The following is an 18,442-nucleotide window of genomic DNA, read 5'->3' as shown; positions in this document are numbered from 1 at the left end:
CTATTTCTTTATTAATCTAGAGTAATATTGACTAGCTTTTATACTGTTTTCTTCACTCTTATGAATTTTTATATATCAAACCATAATTTTAAGTTGGTTATCTTTACAATTGATATAATTTTATCAGTTGTGCTATTTTTTTTGTTTGTCTTTTGAGACAGGGTCTACTATGTAGCCTTTGCTGTCATGGAACTCTTTCTCTAGACCAGGCTGGCCCAAAAATCCCAAGATCTTAGTGCCCTCTTGAGTGCTGGGATTAAGAGATTGCACTATTATACCTGGCATGTTATGTTACTTTTAGTTGGAACTTCACAGAAAATCTATTAAAATTGCACTAGCTAATGAGCAAATGTAATATTTCATATAATAGGAACTGCAAAGCTGGACTTTAGGCTTGTTTGACTCCGTGGTTCAATAATGCCATTACAATCCCATTTCACATATTTTCTCAGCTCTGACATCCATTTTACAGTCTTAATACTAAGGTTGGTTCCCCATTTTCTCAGAAGATGTGTCTACCACAGTTAACACTGTTACACACTTTTGCTCATGTCCAAAAAGAAAAAAAGCAGCTCTTCCATTGTCTTTTCTTCTCATCTTATTGGACCGAGCACACACTCATTTGTGACTGTGGCTTACGAAATAGATTACTAGGAAACACAGGATGGGGTTTACTACCAAGACCCATTGGTGTGTGTTAGGAGGGCACACTGCTTAGGGCTAAGTTATGAAGAAAGAAAGAGCTTATGGATACTAATTATCAATTGATAGAACCATTACAAATATAACCATTTTTTTACAACTTTTAATGGTTTATCCTCATACTTGTCTGTATAAGCACACCTTGATGCCTCTGTCATTTCTTCTGTGCATTCTATCTTACTTCAACCTTTTAACTTTTATCAGCATTAAGTAATGCACTGAGATCACAGCTAACATTAAGTGATTTATCCAAGAGCATATAATTATAATTTAAGTGTAAGGACATCATTTTACTAAAGGGCACTTTATGGGATAAATCTGGAATGAATATCATCATATTTCTACCCATTGGGCAAACATATGAGACCTCGGACCCTTATTTATTGTGTAGTATCTTCAGTTGCTATAAAGGATAGCTTTTCCACTGAAACCTTTGGCAATAACAATCCCCACTGGCACAGAGAGACCTGGCAATAGTAAACCTCATCCTGTGTTTCCTAGTCATCTATTTTGTCGGCCACAGTCACAAATGAATGTGTGCTCTGTCCAATGAGATGAGAAGAAAAGACATTGGAAGAACTGCTTTTTTTCTTTTTGGACATGAGCAAAAGTGTGTCACAATCAGAATGATAACATTAAGTAATTTTTATGATTAATTTATTTACTAAATAATTCCTAACATTAAGTCAGATGACAAGAACAGAAGAATCCAAGACTAGGTGACTTTTTCCTAAATAAAAATAGCAGAAACGAAAGGAAGAGAAAACAATCAATGCTATAACAGCAACCAATGACTACATATACATAAAGTCAATATAAACTGTGCAGAGCCTTTAAGAAGGGAATTATAGATCTTTACTGGAAAGTGAAAACTATAATAATCACTATTATAAAATATCCACTAAAATGTCACTCATCCTCAAATTAATTTAAACTTTCTGAGTTTTTAAATATAAATACTAAAATAATTAGAAGTGAGGTAATGGCTCCTGATACAGTAGCAAGAACAGCTGCCAAGAAGACTGTGTGAGGACTCATTGCTGCTTTTCAAGGGAAGACAGTTCTATTGGCACAGAGAGGATGGCTTGTTAAGTGTTGCTGGGACCTGTGCCTACGGATTGCAAAATGGTACTTTATCTTCAGGTAAGTCAAGCACCCCAGGAAAGGTGGAAAATGAGAATGGAATGTGACTTAAACAAAACCTATTAACTTGTAGAGTTGGTAGGGCCTTTATTACCAAAGAATTAACAATAAAGACAAAGGTTAAACACTTGACACTACCAAAGAGAAAACCAAACCAACCCAAAATCTAGATATTTGACACATTGGTAAAATATCGTAACCAAAAAATAAGGTTAAATGACACATATGGCAAAAAGTGGCACGAAATAGAAAAGAATCCTTATAGTCAATGATTTAAAATAGAAAACTAGTTGACCAAGGTTGCAGAGACAGCAAGCCCTCACATACTACTGCTACTGATAATTCATGGGCTACATTAAAACAAGAGTTTAACTGCTACCCCTGCTTCCCGTAGTTCATTATAAGGAAGCACTCTATGGTGTATTCAAACATTTATCTGTGTGGGCCATTAATGTAATACAATTATAAATAAAAAAGTGAAAATATTCCATAAAAGTAAATGGGCTAAGTAGAACATGATGTCATTACAAGAAACACAAGGACTTTAGGTTAATCAAGGAAACAAATTAAAAATATTGTTCACATCATCTCATACTTTGGGTAACAATGACAAAAGCTTAGACATGCAGACACCCCACATGCATGCACAACCCCCCCCACACATACACATACACACACATAGACACAAAGACAATATTGTGGTAAGAAATCCATTAAACACTGTATTGAAATGGTATGGATGAACACGGGCGAGTCTGAGCTTACTACCTAAAATTTTTTTAACAAGCAAACTGAGTCATTTTCTATTAGCAATTAGCAGCATGGCTCTCTCAAATTTATACTGGTATTTCCTCACGATTTAAAATACCAAACGCAACAAAGAGAAGTCTTGATGCTACACTTTCTGAGGATGTTTTTGAGGATATTGTTTACTCTTTATATGTTCCAGAGAAGTTACATAAAAGTTTTTCTTAGGACTAAGTGCCAGAAACTCCTTTGCTTATCCTTAAAAATTCGTATTTTCCTTTTAATGGATCATGAAAATCACTTCTTCAAACATTTACTTGCATTTTTTGTTATGTGTTAGAACATTTAAAACTCCATCAACCTGTAGTTGCTGTGAGGACCCCACGGCCTATGTTAACCTGTAGTTGCTGTGAGGACCCCATGGCTTATGTTAACCTGTAGTTATTGTGAGGACCCCACGGCTTATGTTAACCTGTAGTTGCTGTGAAGACTCCACGGTCTATGCATCTGCACCTGTGCCTGTATGTAGTCTGTGTTCCATTCAACTTCTATTTCCCTTATCTTAGTATTTCATTGATGCATTTTATAAATTTCTCAAATATTCTGAAGTAGTAAGAAGGATACTCTCTATTTTTCAGTCTATAAATGAACAGTACAAAAGCATCCATAGTTCCCTCTTAAAGAGACTATTAATATTACTAAAATGATTTATTTTAGAATAACTAATTGAAAATAAAGAAAATTGTAAAAGTTTTATTCTGAAAACAAACCAAAAGAGAATTTAGTTATTATTGGTTTAATGCATGAAGGAAATATATTTTATAATTGCTATCTGTATTAAACAAGATCCTAGAAGACATGGATAAGATCCATCTGAACACTCTACAGTGTTTAGTGAGATCCTGTGAGGTAGACATAAGAAACAGTTGCATCCCATTAAAACAAGCTCTTGGTAGGTGATGGTAACCCTGAGGATAAGATGCTCTCCCCTCTCTTGTTAGCTCATGGCACTCTGGTCATGATCTGCTATGACAACAGAACCCTTTCTTCCCACATCAATGTTCCAGTCACAAGGTAGAGAGTGGAACATCCTGTAAGCCTCTGCTCTCTTAAGGACAGTTTCCTCTTTCCATCTTTGATGGTTCTGTTCCCAGGAAAGAAGGAATAACTGCTGAGAGACTTGGACCATGACCACGTTTCTGCTGGGTAGTTTTGTGTGCTCTTGGTGAGCACACTATTGCTCATGAGATGTGCAGTGATTCTACAACAGTCTCCTTGCACTAGGCAGATCAGATGGTCGTGCCTGTACTTTTACGCCACTCTTCGATTAGAGAGACTGCAAGCCTTTGTGCAGCTGGCTAGGATGGGGTATCCAAGCTCACTGCTCCATTCAGATGAGTGGTGGGCCATTTGATTTATTTCAGGGAATAAAACTTCTATTAAAGTCTTTACTTTTGCTTAAGATGGAATCCCTGTCACCATGGAGGTGTCTGTAGAGACAGAACAACAGCTGGCTAGGATGCTTAGCAGGATCTGAGTGCAGAGCTAAGGGTCAACAAGGAAGTTCTGCTTCTATCTGTGGTTCTGGGATACTACTATTAGTTGGGCGAACATTGTTTTATAAATCAGAGCAACAATCATCATGGATGATTTTCGTTGACTTCACAATGATTTACATGATGCCTTTGGAGTTAAAACCAAGAGATAATCAGAAAACATTACTTGACTATGATAATGAAAGAGAACATTACCTGTCTGCAGAAAGACTCTAGAAATAATTGTCCGGCACAGTGGGCAGGGAGTGCTTGCAGGGTTGTCTTTGGCTAGAGTCCGTAGGCAGGGCTCACAGAAGATGTGATGGCAGGGGTAGCACATGTAGGGGTTGAAGTACACATCCAGGCATACTGCACAGATGTAGCTGTCCTTCTCCTCTGGGAACTCAGTCTCCTCATCTGTACTCATCTCATTACTCAAGGTCTGCAACACACAAGGGAAACATTGTTTTAGTTTAGGAGGCTGGATTCCCTGAGAGAGGTGACTTTATATTTTGTTAAAATTAAAATATTTATGAGATGCCTATAGTACTGTCTCTGTAACATGTTCCAAGTGATAGAAGTGTAATCTGTTAAAGTGAGAAAAACCCAGAAAACTAATGAAAATTCAGAGGCCTCAATTATTCTCGAGTATTTCTACATAAAAGTAGCGCTCAACCCTATTTACCTAGGCATATTAAGCATACTTGTGATTCTGACCAGGACTAGTTAAGGGTTACATCTACCAGCACTAGGATTACATCTCCCCACCCTCAGCCAGAGTGATGACTGTCCTCAGTTACAGAATGTTACCATGGCATCTTCTCATGATAGCCATCGGTCTCTCTTCCCGCTCATACTGTACCTGGAACCCTTCCCCATCATCCCCTTACATCTTTATAGGTCTCAAATCCAAGAAAGTGTCAAAGTTAAGGGAATGTCAGCACATAGACTTGGTAAAGAAATGTGGGGTGATTATGGGATTAGCTTTGTGGCTAGGAAATATGAGGAACCTCCTCTCTTCCCACATGCAATACTTTGGGAGAGGCTGCATAAAGTGTAGAGGAAGAAATCCTATTGTTTAGTCTCAGAGTTGCCCAAGCTGTGACGCTGTGGGGATTAGACCACATGAGCTACTGCAAACCTTTAGCCCAAATTTAATAGATGAAAACCGTGGCCACCCTCCTCCTTATCACTTCCTCTCATCTTCTCTCACCCCAGACTCCATCATTTCTGACGAAGCCTTGGGGAAAGTTTTCTCAAGCTAGGATATGTCAAGGGAAAAACAATCAAAGTTTACTTCTTTTCTCCTCACAGTGATGAGATCAGTGAGTGAAATTTGAACGGACTTTGGGTTTATTAAATAGCTCTAATATACAGGGAGATATAGATATGTACAGAAAACAAAAGTGGCTTGAGATACAGATGATCAGAAACTAACAACTGAAGCCTCTATTACTCATTGAATGTTCATCTCTTGAAACCTCTACTGAACATCCCTCAGTGCAACAGCATGAAGGCGTGAGGCATAGGTGATAAAGTCATGGGCCAGAACTCTCAGGAACTGCAACCTGTAATGTATATAGGCTGGGGAGCGAAACTCATCTCTTTCCTTCTTCCGTTCTTCTGTCACTGAGGATTGCATTGCAGACTGGGCTTTCATCTGACATTGACCTTTCTAGGACCTACACTGTGAGCTTTCCTGCTTGCAAAAGTATAAGACACTCCTATCCTTATCGATTTCCCATTTTACGGTTATTTGTGTTGCAGTACCAAGTATCCTCCGGTGATTTGTGCTACAATAACACCACAGTATAAGCTATTATTTATCTAAATATATTTTCCCATGGTCATTCTCATTTTATAAAAGAATACAGCTGAGTTTGAGCTAATTTATTTTTAATTGAATTTTACCTTTTCTTATTGGGATGGGGACATTTTTATTTAACCTAGTTATTTGTTGGTCCCGAGTAAATGTGTTATACATGGTTTCCCTTCCTCCAGTTTGCCTTTTCTCCCTTCTAGCATCACCCTCTGATGGAATGCATTCTTAATTGAACCACATTTTTATTTTATTTTTTCCATTTTGTATTTATTTAAGAACTACTGCCCTTTTCCAGGGTCATTATGATGGCATTATTTTATACTTTGTATTATTTAAATATAGTGTGTATCTGAGAATGATTCTTATGTATAGTGAACCTTACAGACAAGTAGCATCCTCTTGCTAAACTGATTTTGCATTTTTTCCGCAAAGAATTTCCATTTGTGTGCTACAACGAAGTGTCACCTGACCAGTAGGAGTCTGTCTTTTTTTTTTTTATTATTTCAGCTCACTAATATATTGTCTGTCCTGTCTCATGATCACAATCTACAACGTTAGAGTATGACTCAGTATCTGTTGAAATCCTTTAATAGCACTCTTATTTTTGACAGTGCTATGGTTGCTGTGATAATTTTCATGACTATGTACGGTTTAGTATTACATTGTCATGGTTTAAAAGCTAAAATTTTTACTTTAGCTATATTAAGCCTGTGGATTAAACTACGATGCATTAGAAATCTTTATAATAAAAAGTCTTAAACCTTCGAGGCTGGCTTATTTTCATGTTTATTACAAAAGCATTTAAAGCTATCTGGGTGTAGTTCTATTTTCATTTGAACCAACACTTGCTTTCACTCCCGCTGCTCACTTCCTCTTCTTAGCTAGCCCAGTCCTCTCAGTGAATGTGCTGTGCACATTCCACAACCTTCACACCCAAACCAGTGTGTAAAGAAAAACTGCCTCTTTAGCTCAGCCTGACTTTCTCTTCTCTCTTTAAACAGTAAAATGTCCCAAGAGACTCACCATGTTGTAGGTGATCTCTGCTTCTTACATCCCACCCTCTCTTCAGCCCACTAACCTGCCTTCCGTTCTTAATACAAGGTAGGGATTCCTTGTGCAAGCATTAGCAGCCTCAGGAGCAGCCATATCCAAGACACCTTCTGGATTGTTTTACCATGATCTCTCAGCAGCATTTTCCGGGTAGATTAGGAATCCAGAGCTGTCAGAGCCCCGAAGCTGGAGTTACAGGCAACTGATGTGGGTACTGGGAACTGATCTATACATGTTATTAAACACTGAACTACTTCCTCAGCTATGTCAAATGTTAACACAGTTAAGGTAAATCTTTTTAAGACATGACTGTTTCAGAAATATTACAAATTTCATGTTTTAAGCCAAATTAGTTAAATAAGTAGAGACCATTACTAAATGAGTAATAACTATGCAAAATATTTAGAGTCTTGTGTTGAGATTTTTGAAAGCTTGTAACATGCTAGATGGGAAAGATCTGTAACTATCTTTTATTGCCTACAAATAGTCTTTGGTGGGGGTAACTAGAACTATGTGAAAATTTTCCTATCCTCTGATTCAGGGTTGACAGTTTTTAATTGTGATTTACAGATAGTTTAAATTACATTACCTATTGCCTGGTCTTACCTTTTTTAGTGGAAACAAGGTAATACATATTCTCATATATACCTTTGTGTGTGTTTAATTATTATTATTTTAAATTTACTTCATTTCCCAAAATGTATTTTGTATTGTACTTGTTAGATTCTACCGATTTTTCTTCTATTGAAAAGGAAACCCACTGGGCTGGTAAAATGGTTCAGCTGGTAAAGGTACTAAGCATAGAGACACGAGTTTGATTCCCTAGGACCCACATGGTGGAAAGAGAATGAACTCCTATAAGTTGTCCTCTGATCTACAACACATACAAAGGAAATAAAAGTGTAACACAGAAACAAGCAAACATCTTTATAGTTATTCTAGTTGTTGTATAGTTTCCCCAGTTAGAAAAAGTTTAGGTTCTGGTTTTAATATTCATGCTTTTCTTTAGTGAATCTACCTCATACTGTGATATATTAATCAATGCAATTTTTTTCTCAAATAGCTTTTAGGTTTTTAGATGTTTAGTTTTTTATATTAACCTATTTATTTTGTATGAGAACATGTATGCCACAGGCCACAGAACAACTTAGAAACGTTGGTTCTCTCCTTTCACCATGTGAAGCCTGGCTCTAAGACTCTTGTCATCAAGAGTGGCAGTAGGCACCTTTACCTGCTGAAAACATCACTAGCCCTCACTTTTAGATTTTCAAACTGAGTATTAAACACGTTACATTTTGTGAGTAAATGTAATAAACCCACAGGAAGTAGATGGTGATGTTTTGGCAACTGCTTTTAATGGATTTTGCTGAGTTCTGGCCAATTCCACAACTCTAGAACTTTACATTGTAGCTTATGGAAGTGCAGCATGGATGGGGTAGATGAGGCTTCCATACATTCAGCTATATGCTTCTAATCTGACGAATCAATCTGCCCACTCATGAACATCAAGCGTGGCTGTATACTTACTTTGTCCTAAGAAAAATGAGCAAAGGTAAGAAAAACCATATGTAATTAGTTTCTATAGTGTCATGTTTAAAATTCTGCCAGGTCACCAATAGTGGCTGCCTTATCATTCTAGATATGAGGATTGAAATGTCACTAAAACATAGCAGAGAACAACAAGTAACTGAAGACAGAATTCTGTGGTGGGTAGCCACTGGGAATTAGGGCAGTCCATTATCACACTGGCAGTGATGAACAGAAAGCAGGCTCAGGAATTGACGTACTGATACAACACAGCCTAAAATGCTGCACATTCACGGAGTGAGTAAACTGCTGATAGGTACTAGCAAGTGACAACTCATTTATGTCCTAGGATGCATTTGAGAGAAACAGTCACTTCTGATAAACTGGGAGTCAGACAGTGAGCAAAGCAAGAACTCACTAATGTGACTTGGTTGCTGTGGGTCTCATGTGACATGATAAAAAGGAAAAGATAAGTTGAGGAAAAAGACGATCCGAAACATGAAAGGGGGAATAGAAGACATTTATAAATTCTATAACTAATAACATTGAGAGAAGACAACTGTTTCTCAGGCTCAATCAATAAGGTACTTTAAAATGTTTATGAGACAAAGGCCAATCTGGAATCAAAGATCAAATGGGATGTACAATTGTCTAACCCTTCATTGCAGAATCCCAGGGGTCAACAGTGGCGTCCAGTAAACCATGTCCGGATTAAATGCAGTGTTCCCTATGAATTCTTGGGTAAAAATCAGTGAGAGACAAATGTGTGTCTTTATAGATTAGTTTGACAAGCTTCTAGAGTCTGTGACTATGTCTAAAGTGGTGTCATATGTTGAAAATAATGTATGTCTACTGATGCATGAGATAATGGAAATCAAATAGAGAAAAAAATCTAAGATTAGACAGAATATTGCAAATATTCTTTCTGGCATGTGCCAAGATTAATAGAAACTTTGAATGCCCCGTGGGTTCTGATCTTTTACAACAACTACATATTTCTTCATGGAGGACATCACTTGCAACACATTGTGGTTGTAAGTCAGAATTTGTTTAAAATTAATTTTTTATTAGATATTTTATTTACATTTCATATGTTAAAAGAGATATTCAAGAAGCTGAATAGACAACACAAACCACCTCTTTCACAAAATGAAGCAAAGTAACAGGTATACACATTGAAATGAGTGATTGGTGGAACCCACCAAAGCTGAGCAGGAGAGGGACTAGTGTGTTTTCATATTTAGAGAACTGAGCTAACAATATAGTAAGAGGAACAAAACACATAGTATTTATCAGCCTGGTTCTTTGGGTGAGGTAAAATGAGTTTCCTGTTTGTAGGGCTATGAGTCAGAGAAAGCCCCAGGATACTGTTCATTGGTGGTGCTGGCAATCTGCACTGTATGAATTTCACAATCGGTGTAGGCCTATAGCCCACTAAGGTGGATAACCTGAAAATAGCACAGTAGCCTTGCTTTGAGAAAGGGTATCATACCATGTGACCCAGGAATGGCCCAGAATGCTATATGGTAGCCATGTTGTGAAATGAGCTGCTTGTCTGTATTTGGGCTGCTCAGATATACCAACCTATTCTAATGGTATACACTGTGTCCAATGTCATTAACCATAACAAAATTTATGAAAGACCATCATATACTCAGGTAGACTAAACGTAAAATTGTATAACAGACATTTTGTAAGGCATATCTTCAGAAGGAGGTCATTTTCTAAGTCAGAAACTCTATAAGTAGAGATGTCTGAGTTGGTAGAGATTCAAATATCTCCTGGGAACATAAAGAATCTATGAAGATTTGAGGTATTGCAATGCTCTCCAAAGAACACAGAAATCTCCAGGAGCAGATTCCAAAAAAAAAAAACAGCTTGAGACACCTATGAAATATTTAAAAGACCCATTGCAACTAGGCTCAGTAACATCAAAGAGACTACAGGTGGCTCAATGGTTTAGAATGTGTACAGTGGCACAAGGTTGGTTGCTAGTACTCACAGCAGGCAGCTCAGAACCTCCTGAAATTACAGCTTCAGGAGATCCAACATCCTCTTCTGGACTATGCAGACAGCTGTTCTCTCTCTCTCTCTCTCTCTCTCTCTCTCTCTCTCTCTCTCTCTCTCTCTCTCTGTGCAGAACACACACATACACACCACACACACACACACACACACACACACACACACACACACACACACACATATACACACACACACCCCTAAAATCAAATCTTTAAGAAAAAGGTATGTGAGAGCCAAGTGTGAAGAAGGGGCAATGATTAACTTGCGGATTTCAAGGACTTAGAAGTTGAGTTGTTGCACTGGGGATTTGAGACATTAAAAAAAAAGTAGCAGGAGATAATCTTCACTTGAGCAAATGAATGTAACATTGATTGTATAAGGAACATTTTTGATTTTTTTCTTTAATGTCTTAAATAAATTGTATCTTAAGCTCACATTTTTTAAGATGATGTATTCAATTTCTTATGAAGATCAATCAATAAATAAAAGATCCTGTTTCTAATAACTAGGTAGGTAAGAGGTCTCATTGGAATTCTACTAGGAGAAAAACACTACTCAGTACCACCTCTGACAAAAATCTATCCGTTGGCTCCAGAAAACACCAATGTAGCTCCTCCTAAGTCACGCTGTATCAGATCTCATGCACAAAGACTAGACATATCTGTTGGTCTTGTCGTTTTTCTTCTAAAGCTTACAGGCTTCCTCCCTTGCTTAATTCCTTACCCATATATACAAAACATGTATATATGAACCAAGGTGGGTTTTACTATTGTTTTCAGTTTTATGAATCCATGACCCCTCTCTCTTCTTTGGGAAGAAGCAGATAATATTTGGGTGTCCCAAGGAATGGATAATACACAGGATGGAGTTAACAAAGAAGTTAAATTGGTCGACCATGTAGCATTTTATTTTCAAAGTGTATGTACTATTCTCAGCACAAGTGATGGATTTGCAGGATCTCTGTCAGGTTGCTCTTATCTTGTCCCTTTGCATTCAACACACACAAGATGAATATGCTGTAGGGCTATGGCAAGACATGGCACTGAACACACACTACACCAAGGCGCTATGGCAAGACATGGCACTGAACACACACTACACCAAGGCGCTATGGCAAGACGTGGCACTGAACACACACTACACCAAGGCGCTATGGCAAGATGTGGCACTGAACACACACTACACCAAGGCGCTATGGCAAGACACTGGTAGATCTCTACATGATCATCATACTTCTCCTAGTTCTAAGTTGAATACTGCCCAGAATTGTGGAGGCAAGGAAAGCCCAAATGGTGTCATCTTCAGAATTACAGAGCAAGCAAGGCTCCAGAATTCTTTCATGTGTAGAGTAAGGAACAACGGAGGATGGTGCTGAGGCATCACTGAGAGGATAGTAAGGGTTCTCTAGCCACAGCACAAGGAAGATACTACACTGAACTGGGAGAGAGAGTATTCAATAGGCATCAGTCAGGCCAACTACTCGTCTCCTCTACCAACATCTTGATACTTGGAAAGTACTAGAAATTTTAAAACACAGGCTGAGGGGGATGGAGTGCTGACCCTATATAGACTAAGATTCATTTTAGCCCACATAAGAAGTATAATCAGACAGAAGTTAATTGACCAAACAAATACATATTATGCATTATTTGTATATCTTGCATGGAAGATAATATTTAATAAAAATGATGAAAATCATAGTTCTTAAATTCCTAACTCTACAGAATATGCTTAGTACTCACAACAAATTCTTTTCTTTTCACTATATTATTTAACCTCTTCACAAAAACTACTTTATTTTATATAAGACTGACATAACATTCATAGTATGTCATGGAAAGATCTTAGCTATTAAGCTTATTAGAAAATAGCAATGATTAAGAAAATAGCATATGGAAGTTATTTTAAATATGCATCTTTCAGAATCCTTTAAATGTATGATTCTTAAAGAAATGTAAACTTTTACAAATGTCATTGTTGTGTCATGAGAATTTATATTTCTGTCTCAGAATATGACTTTAAATTTGCATATATACATATTCCAAATCTGACGGTTTGGGAGTTCTAACATATGCTAGCTTCCATAACAGCCATCAAAAATTCCATATTTTAAGAAATAACTAGAAGAGCTTTTTATATCACCTGAAAACCCCTACTTTTGATGAATATGGAGAACCACTCAGTGCAGGAAGTCTCACTTCAGGGCTGGTTGAATAAAGTGGTAGATGAAGGGTTGACTCTCTTACACACACACACACACACACACACACACACTGCAGACATAAATCAAAGATCTCATTTCTGAGTTTAATAAGTGAGAAGGGTGTTTGGTGTGACCAACGTAGCTCAAAGGCCTCTTTGGCTTTGATAAAGAGGCTCTAGAATATCATCTGCATTCTAGTGTACATTATTGGGGGTGTGGGCTAAATTAGTCCCTCTAATTTGGAAGCCTTGAACTCTAAGAAGAGGTAACACTAAAATAAATCCTTCATTATTCCTGTGTAGTTCTGAAACATTACTCCTAATACATATCCTATTAGGTAGTGCTTGCTCAATGTTGAATGAATTACAATAACACGTACACATATAATATTTAATGATAACATACATTGTACATGATTTTACATATATATATAATGATTAGTGTTTACAAATATTAAGTCTTAAAAACTCCTTATTTCATTCTTTTTTTTTTTTTTTAAAACCAACAACATGGATTCTCTACAGAGACCTGAATGTCTTGGAACTACATAGACCAAGCTAGCCTCAAACTCACAGAGATCTACCTGGTTCTGCCTTCTGAGTACTGAGATTAAAGGTGTACATCACCACACCCAACAATCTGACTTTCCTTTTAGGCACTATATTGAGAAAAAATAGGAAGAGTGTTTAAACCTGGGGTGCCCATGTTTGAGGGCATATATATGTGTTTATGTGCATGCGTGTGGAGGCCTGAGGTCAACCTCAAGTGCTGTCCCTCAGGTCCCGTACACATTAGTTTTTGAGACATGGGCTCTCCCTGTGACCTACTGATTCAGTTAGACTGCCTGGAGAGCAAGCCCCAGGCAACCTGTATCCTCCTCACTGCTAGGATTACCAGGGTGCCCTAGTGCATCTGGCATATAATGAAGATACTAGGGACATAACTCAGGTTCTCACGCTTGCACGGAAACCTCTACTAACTGCTGTCTTTGTAGCCTTCCTTCATGATCTTTATGTAAGATTATCTAATAATTCAGAGTTCACACCAAAGATCAGTTTTTGTTGTAATCTGTAGTTACTGACTTGCCTACTTATTCTTGATTCCAACAAGAACAGGTGATCAATATTCATATGAAATTTAACTAAGCACATGAAATGTCCCATGAGATGTGTGACCTTTGGCATTTATATATTTATTTGTCCATATATTTACTTATCTGGTGTATTATGTGTGTTATGTGGGCATATGTGTCACACAAGGTACAGAGTTGGTTCTCTCCTTCCACCATGTGGGTCCCAGGGATAAATTTAGGTTGTAAGGCTTGGTGTCAGCCCATATCTGATTCTTGGAAATTAAGTATTTTATGGTTTAATCCTGTCTTTGTCTCTTAACTCCACTATGAATGAGAAAAGTATAATTGCCTTAAAAGATGTTTACAGGTTGCTTTTTTCCTTTTAAAAAGTTGTTTTGAGACAGAGGTTGGGTACATAGCTCTGGTTGGTCTTGAACTTGCAATATGCCCAAGATATAGTTTCAAACACATTGAAATCCTCCTGCTTCAGCTTCCTGGGGGTTGGGATATGAGCATGTAGATAGAAGTTGATATCTTAGTAGATATTAGTAAATAGTAAATAAAAATACCTCAGTTATTTTTTGGTCATAACTTATTAGCATCTTTATATTCATCAAAATTATGTAAATTTATCATCACATGCATTTATGGTGTAAGAAAAGGATTTTGGAATTATATGCTTTCCTCAGTAAATAAAAATCTAACTTGGAGAAGAAAAAAGAAAACCACCAAAGCATTAGTGGTAAGAAATAGAAATAAGTGCTTTAAATATTTAAAAGTATATTGCTTCAGAAAGGCAAAACCGAGTTCCTCACTTTCTCACGTGATGGACTGATCTTAGGCAAATTATTTAATCTCTGAGTCCATTTACCCATCAGCATAATTAGAATAATACCAATAAACCTTCTGGAAATGTAGGAGTCAAATGGTCTCATTTATGCACAGCTAATATAAGAGTTACAAGAACATCCTCTTTAGGGTCTTAGGCACACAGAGCCCTAGAATATTTTGCAATTTGCTCACTGTGGGAATGGCTGCACAAGGAAACAGCACTATTCATCTGAGCTCCTTTTTCCCTCCCGACTTTTTACTGACAAACTGAAGGGCTGAGGACAATGTCCAACCATGCCTTTTCATGTGAAGTCTGACATTGCTGAAGCTCTTGGTTTAACTTCATCCCATTGGGACAGGACTGGTCATCATCAGCATCACTCCTAGATGAAAGCATTAGAAATGTAGACAAGCAAAGCTCCGTTGTTTATTGATTTATTCTAAAGAGATCCATACCTCCTTGTGTCTCGCTGTGAAATACATAATCCTTTCATATCCCAATAAGAAAGTGTGAGCTGCTTTTTGTTTTGTGGTACATTGCAGAGTGAAGGAGAGAGGACTTAACTCTTACCAGTAACTACGCATGGAATTGATCTCACTCATGGATTTTAGCCAGGCAATAAATGACTAAAGTGTTCCTTTAGCAATGCCTGTAATACATGAAAATGGTGGCTGCCTCTGTGCTCCAAATTGAGTTTTTATATAGTAGGTCATGACTTCATATATATATATATATATGCCAGTACCTGTGACATTTCACAAGAAAACCAGCCTAACTCAAAAATAAATGTTGAGGTTTGATAATAAAGTCAGGAATGGTCTAGGGGCCAGTCATAGTCTCTAAAGCAGTAGTTCTCAACCTGTAGTCTGTGATTCCTTTGGGAATTGAACAATCATGTATCCTGCATATCAGATACTGACAACTCATAACAGTAACAAAATTACAGTTGGCAACAAAAACAATTTTATGGTTGGGGGTCACTGCAACATGAGGACCTGTATTGAAGGGTTGGTTACAACATGAGGAAGGCTGAGAACCACTGTCCCAAAGGCTCATGTAACTTAGTCTGCACTGCACAGATTAGCACAGTAGGGCTAATGTGAAGCACAGTTCATCTCAGACAAACACCCTGGGACCTCAGTGAGGGATTCTGAAAATTACTTACACTTTCATTACAGATGAAACAGACCCTTTTCAGGTTTTTACCTGAGCACACAAGACTACTTAAAAAGACACCGCAGTGCTTTAGAAGTCTTAAAGAGACATGGAACAGGTACATCAAATTTGCCACATGTGGGCTGCAGCTGGCATGACAACTTATCACAGGAAATTTTAGGGAGAACAAAAGCATCACATATTTTCTTTTTAAAATTATGACAGAAAAAATGTGATCAATTTAAGTGGGGAATACATAAATTAAGATAGCATAAAAATAGTAAGACATGCCAAAAAATAAAAAATAATAAAAAATAAAACCAAGTAGAGAAAGATGCAGCAAATCTGCTGTTACATGGGATCTCAGCAACCATTCATCAAAGGAAGTTATGAGCCAGCAAGGAAGCAAGGAAAACACACGACAATAATGGGATGGACGAGACTGGTCATGGGAAGTGCCACAGAGGTGTGTATCACATGGCAGAGCTGTTCCAGCAAGTACCAAGAGATACTGTGAATGTGAGCTGGCAGTTCCCTCATAAGAGATCGGTGATGCTGTGCTATGTACGATCAGTTTACGAAGTGTTGCCTGGTGAGAGGAACACTTGAGGAAGGATGTTTAAGGAAGAGCTGCCAGCTCTGCAAGTATCTGACAGAAGTTGAGAGGGATGACAAGCAGGCCACCTTCCCAAAGGCTCCTCTTCTGTGGTTCAAATATAAGATGACAGGAGCTGGACCAAGGTTTTTGGCAACAGAATTTACAGAAAAATGAGCAACAGCTATAGTAAATTTTGCTTTGGATAGAAATACATTTGTTCTTTCTGTAATTCCAACAGTTTCTTCATGTGTTGTGTATGGTGTGTGTATGGTGTGTGTGTGTGTGTGTGTGTATGTATGCATGTGTGTGTTATACACTCATGTATGCAGATATGTGATCCCATGAATGACCATCAAGAGCCTAGGGACACTGTATCTTCTTCTACTGTTTTCTATATTACATTTTTGAGACTGAGCATCACAGGGAAGCTGGAGTCCACCTTCTTAGGTCAGTGACTGGTGAGCGAGCTCTGGAGATACGCCTGTCTCAGCCTCCCCTGAGTTGGTGTTCCTGTCATGTGCAGCATTCCTGGCTTTTGCATAGGTGCTGTGATCTGAACGTGGGTCCTCTTGTTTCCACAGCAAGTGTTCTTACTCAATGAGCCACGTCTCTAGCCCTAAATCAGCCAGTATCGAAAGGGTAAACTTCTAAATCTTTAATATACTTTTATCCATGTACAAGAGGTACTATGATTTTTAAAGTTAGAGATTCAATTATGGTGGGGTCAAAAATATCAATATAGAAATGTCAGGAGAAGATATACAAAGAGGCTCATATTTCCCCACTTCGATTCTCTGTAAGATGTTTGGAAATCTTGAGTAGAAAATGAAGTGCCTCAAACTGAAGCATCATGGGTATCAAAACAGGGAGTAAAGGCTTGAATGAAACATTTCATTGCTTCTTAAGTTTTAATCTGGCTGTCTAAAGATACACTGTGACCACTAGTACTGTGGTTTGAGCTCAACATATAAATAACACTATGATTCTTTGATTGTTGTGTAGGAAAAACACAAAACAACATAGGAACTAAAATCATAAACAGCTGAAATGATACAAGCCAACAGTAAAGACACAGCTTGAAGTTTTTTTTTTATTGGATATTTTATTTACATTTCCGATGTAATCCCCTTTACCCATCCCCCACACACCCAGGGACCCCATTCCATCCCCCCTCCTCCTGCTTCTATGAGGATATGTCCCCATCCACTCTCCACCTCCCCACCCACGATTTCCCCCACACTGGGGTATCCAGCCTTCACTGGACCAAGGACTTCTTCACCTACCTATGCCTGACACTGTCATCCTCCCCTACATATACAGCTGGGAGTCCCTCCCTAAGTGCTCCCAGGCTGGTGGTTTAGACTATGGGAGCTCTGGTTGGTTGGTATTGTTGCTCTCCCCATGGGGCCGCAAACCCTTTCAGCTCCTTCAGTCTTCTTTCTCACTCCTCCATTGGGAACCCCATGATCAGTTCAATGGTTCAGCTTGAAGTTTTGCCCCATCACCTTGGGAGTCTAAAAGAATCAATTTGGAAAACTGATACTAGAGATAAACATGGTGGTCATTTTAAAATTAATGGTTATTGGAAGGTTAATTAAAATGGCACATTTTTCTTTAAAAGTTTCATTAGATAGGATATCTTATTTCTTTTCCTATAGTTCAGGAAAATCAGGAGATGAGAATTTTATGAGGTAATTATGACAACAGCCTTTTTGATGAGGACTCATGTTTTTTGCTGTCTACAGCCTGTAATAGCCGTCCAATCATATAGTATCATGATAACTAGAAAAAAAGGTGTTTGTGTATTAGAGTTGTGCTACTTATAGCAATCCTGGAGCCCATCTGAGGTTCAAACAAGAACTCAGTGTTTCCTTTGAGTTTGCTTTGTTAGGAATCCTTTTCCTGGTACCTACTGCAGAATCCTCCAGCACTATTTTCTGTTACAGCATTGACTGACTTTTTACCTATATTGTTGATTGCCAAATAATGTGAATGATAGAAAAAGTGATGACAGGGATCAATTTACAGTCC

The 18,442-nt window shown here is 37.9% G+C and overlaps 1 protein-coding gene across 1 annotated transcript in view; it reads right to left on the bottom strand.

Moving 5' to 3' along the window:
- Rnf180 (ring finger protein 180) overlaps positions 1 to 18,442 on the bottom strand; it is a 161,953-nt gene that overhangs the window by 43,281 nt on the left and 100,230 nt on the right. The window contains exon 6 of the mRNA XM_028784036.1: positions 4,344 to 4,569. Coding sequence (XP_028639869.1) covers positions 4,344 to 4,569 — 226 coding nt within the window. The remainder of the gene's footprint in view (positions 1 to 4,343; positions 4,570 to 18,442) is intronic.

The sequence above is a fragment of the Grammomys surdaster genome, unplaced genomic scaffold (assembly GCF_004785775.1).
Source record: "Grammomys surdaster isolate TR1022 unplaced genomic scaffold, NIH_TR_1.0 99, whole genome shotgun sequence".
In the NCBI taxonomy this organism is placed as follows: domain Eukaryota; kingdom Metazoa; phylum Chordata; class Mammalia; order Rodentia; family Muridae; genus Grammomys; species Grammomys surdaster.
Note: the sequence above shows the minus strand (reverse complement) of the source record. Positions and strands in the feature narration are given on the sequence as shown.